At 44.9% G+C, this 3034-nt stretch overlaps 1 protein-coding gene across 2 annotated transcripts in view; it reads left to right on the top strand.

Annotated features, from left to right (window-relative positions):
- Window positions 1–94: 94 nt before the first annotated feature.
- Window positions 95–3034, top strand: part of SARC_01745 — a gene marked incomplete at its 5' end in the record, with an annotated part of 8198 nt that continues 5258 nt past the window's right edge. For both annotated transcript variants that reach the window (XM_014304512.1, XM_014304513.1), the window contains 5 exons: window positions 95–100; window positions 444–653; window positions 1121–1282; window positions 1464–1756; window positions 2407–2635. In XM_014304512.1, the coding sequence (XP_014159987.1) occupies window positions 95–100; window positions 444–653; window positions 1121–1282; window positions 1464–1756; window positions 2407–2635 (900 nt within the window). The remainder of the gene's footprint in view (window positions 101–443; window positions 654–1120; window positions 1283–1463; window positions 1757–2406; window positions 2636–3034) is intronic.

Raw genomic sequence — 3034 nt, 5'->3', positions numbered from 1 at the left:
CACTATGTATGTATGTATATATATATACATATATATATATATATATATATATATATATATATATATATATATATATATATATTTGTATGTATATATGTATGTATGTATGTATGTATGTATATGTATGTATGTATATGTATATATTATATATATATATAAATATAAATGTATATATATATGTATGTATGTATGTGTGTGTGTTGTCTGTCTGTCTGTCTGTGTCAGTGTGTTGTCTGGCTGCCTGTCTGTCTGTCTGTGTGTGTGTGTGTGTGTGTGTGTGTTTGCGTGTTTGTGTGTGTATGTATACGTATATATATACGTCTATGTCTATGGCTATGGCTATGGCTATGTCTATGTTGATATATATATATGTGTGTGTGTGTATATAGACACCATATATTCCATATATTCTTAACGATCATGTATCAACTTCTCCTTTACAGAGCTGTGCAGAAGGAATCGGCGCCGTGGCACGGATCGTCAGTCAAGAAACAACGTGCACCGTGCTACTGCAAGTGTTTGACGAACTTAGTGAGCAAGAACCCTGGGGTGTGCGGAAGAGCTGTGTGGATAGCTTTCTGGATGTAGCACGCAATGTGACCCCAGAGATACGCGAGAACCAACTGTGTGATGCGATTCAACGGCTGGCAGAGGTATTTGGAATTGTGTTTGTTTCGTTCTATCTTTAATTGTTTATGCCGTCCTGCGTTTGCCTCTGTTCTGTTTTGTGACTGTGTGTCTGTGCCACGACCGCCGCTGCTGGTGGGCAAGTATTATGCATGAAGCATGTGGCGAATATGAAATACAATGGTGGTTAGGATAAGCCGCACTGTCCCAGGTGTTTATAGCTCGGAATAATCACCATCTCTTATGCTCAATCTAGCCCTTATTGTTAAATCCTGTAAACCATCATTTTTGTATCGTACCCCCCAGTGCGTGCTACCAATGCTGTTTTTCTCGTATATGTGTAGTGTCGATTAGTGTGCGCTAGCGCGTCTATCGCGAAATGACGGCTGGCATTGTCACACTCTTACGGGAGACCTTGTCTCTCTGGCAACCCCTATCGCTATAGCTAAAGCTCAAGCCCTAACCCTAAACCGAATTATTGGATACTTCTCAGGATTCCAGTCGATGGGTGCGCGCGGAAGCTTGGCGGGTATTGGGTCCATTCATATACACATTCACATCCACCAATAAATCGTTGGCAGCCTCTGCCAGTACGGAGGAAATAGCTGATACTGAATCCACTGCGGACAAGACTGCATCACTGGAAAGCATAGAGGTGTGTGAAAGTAGGCATTGATGGAGCTGTGACCACTCTTTTGGTTTTGGGGTCTGGCATGCAATAGACTAGTATATGGTCGTGAAGCTCGCAAAGTTATATTGAACTTTATGCCTGTATTGTACTGACGGTGTGCTGACCTGATGTGTTGCCCTATTTCTCTCCCGGCCCTGCCTTAAAGGAACAAGCCACACTAGATGTGGCCGCTCTCGAGAGGAAAATGGAGGACATATCCGTCTCAGAAAGCACAGAAACCCCTTCATTGGCGGATAAAGATAAACTGGGCTTTTCTGGTTCACCGCCAACCTCGCCGAAGGTCCGACCACCAGAGATTACGGTCACGGCGCACGGTAGCGATGGTAGTGGGGGCGAGAGTGACGCTAGTGCTGGAGAAACCACGGATGAAGGGGGTGTTACCATTGAAGTATCGGATATAAGCGAAGCGAACGCGACTGAGGAGGAGGATGAGAGCAGGTAAGTTTCTGTAGGAAGGAGCCCTGTTTGTGCAGTTATACACGTGAACTGCGACATTGGGTATGGTATCATTGAAATCGATGATGTGTCGATGCATCCATCCAGATCGTAGTCCTATTTCTAAGATCAAGGGCGGACTCCGAATCGAAACACATTACTTGAATAGGGGTTTGTCGGCACTATATCACGTTACATCCTACTCTGAAACCACTCGAAGTCAGTGCATAAGGTTCACTTACAATCTGCAGGAGAAGGTCTCAATCTCGGATTAAGCCCTAGGTGACGAATACTATTACAGCTCTGTGTTCAAGTGGCCGTACCTCATCCCATTACGTGCTATTCCGAGTCATGCTATATATATGTTGTATATACTGTATCCCCGACTTATGTGACACCCTAAGAATGATCACTTTCACAAGCCCAGATCCGCAGGCCAAATAGAATCATCGACCATCTCAGGCTGCACTTTACCACGCCACATTATATGCTTCTCTGGAAGTATACCAATCCCATCCCATTGCATACATTAACGTTTATTTCAATATTTGCAGTGACAATGCGTCCCAACCACGGCCCACGACAAGCCACTATTCCTCTCTACATCACTTTAACCCCATCCCACCCCATGCATTCGCCTGTACTACCACCAGCGACAATGCATTCCAACCGCAGGCCCAGATACATGTACCCGAGCGCATCATCAACCTGTACAAGAGCATGGCGTCTGTGCAGAACAAGAAGGCGGCGACCACTCTGGACGGTGATATGGTCTTCCACTGTGCGTATAACTTTCCGGCCGTGTTGCTAGCCCTGGGCCCCGGAATGTGGCCGTCGTTCGCCCCAATGTACAATACGCTGGTTGATGATCTGCAGTGGAATGTAAGCCGATCAACGTTGTGAGAATTTGTGGAACCTGTGTGCAGTGTTGTGTACTGTGCTGTACTGCATTGTATTTGTACTGTACTGTACTGTGTTGTACTGTGCTGTGCTGTGCTGTACTGTACTGTGCTGTACTGTACTGTACTGTACTATGCTGTACTGTACTGTACTGTACTATGCTGTACTGTACTGTACTGTACTGTACTGTACTGTACTGTAGATTGCTGTATTGTACTGTACTGTACTGTGCTGTACTGTGATGTGCTGTACTGTACTGTGTTGTGCTGTGCTGTACTCTACTCTACTCTACTCTACTCTACTTTGCTGTATTGTACTGTACTGTACTTTGCTGTATTGTACTGTACTGTACTGTGCTATGCTGTACTGTACTGTACTGTG

This window comes from Sphaeroforma arctica (genome assembly GCF_001186125.1).
Source record: "Sphaeroforma arctica JP610 unplaced genomic scaffold supercont1.72, whole genome shotgun sequence".
NCBI lineage: Eukaryota > Ichthyosporea > Ichthyophonida > Sphaeroforma > Sphaeroforma arctica.
The sequence above is the reverse complement of the archived record's forward strand: the minus strand, read 5'-3'. Positions and strand labels throughout refer to the sequence as shown.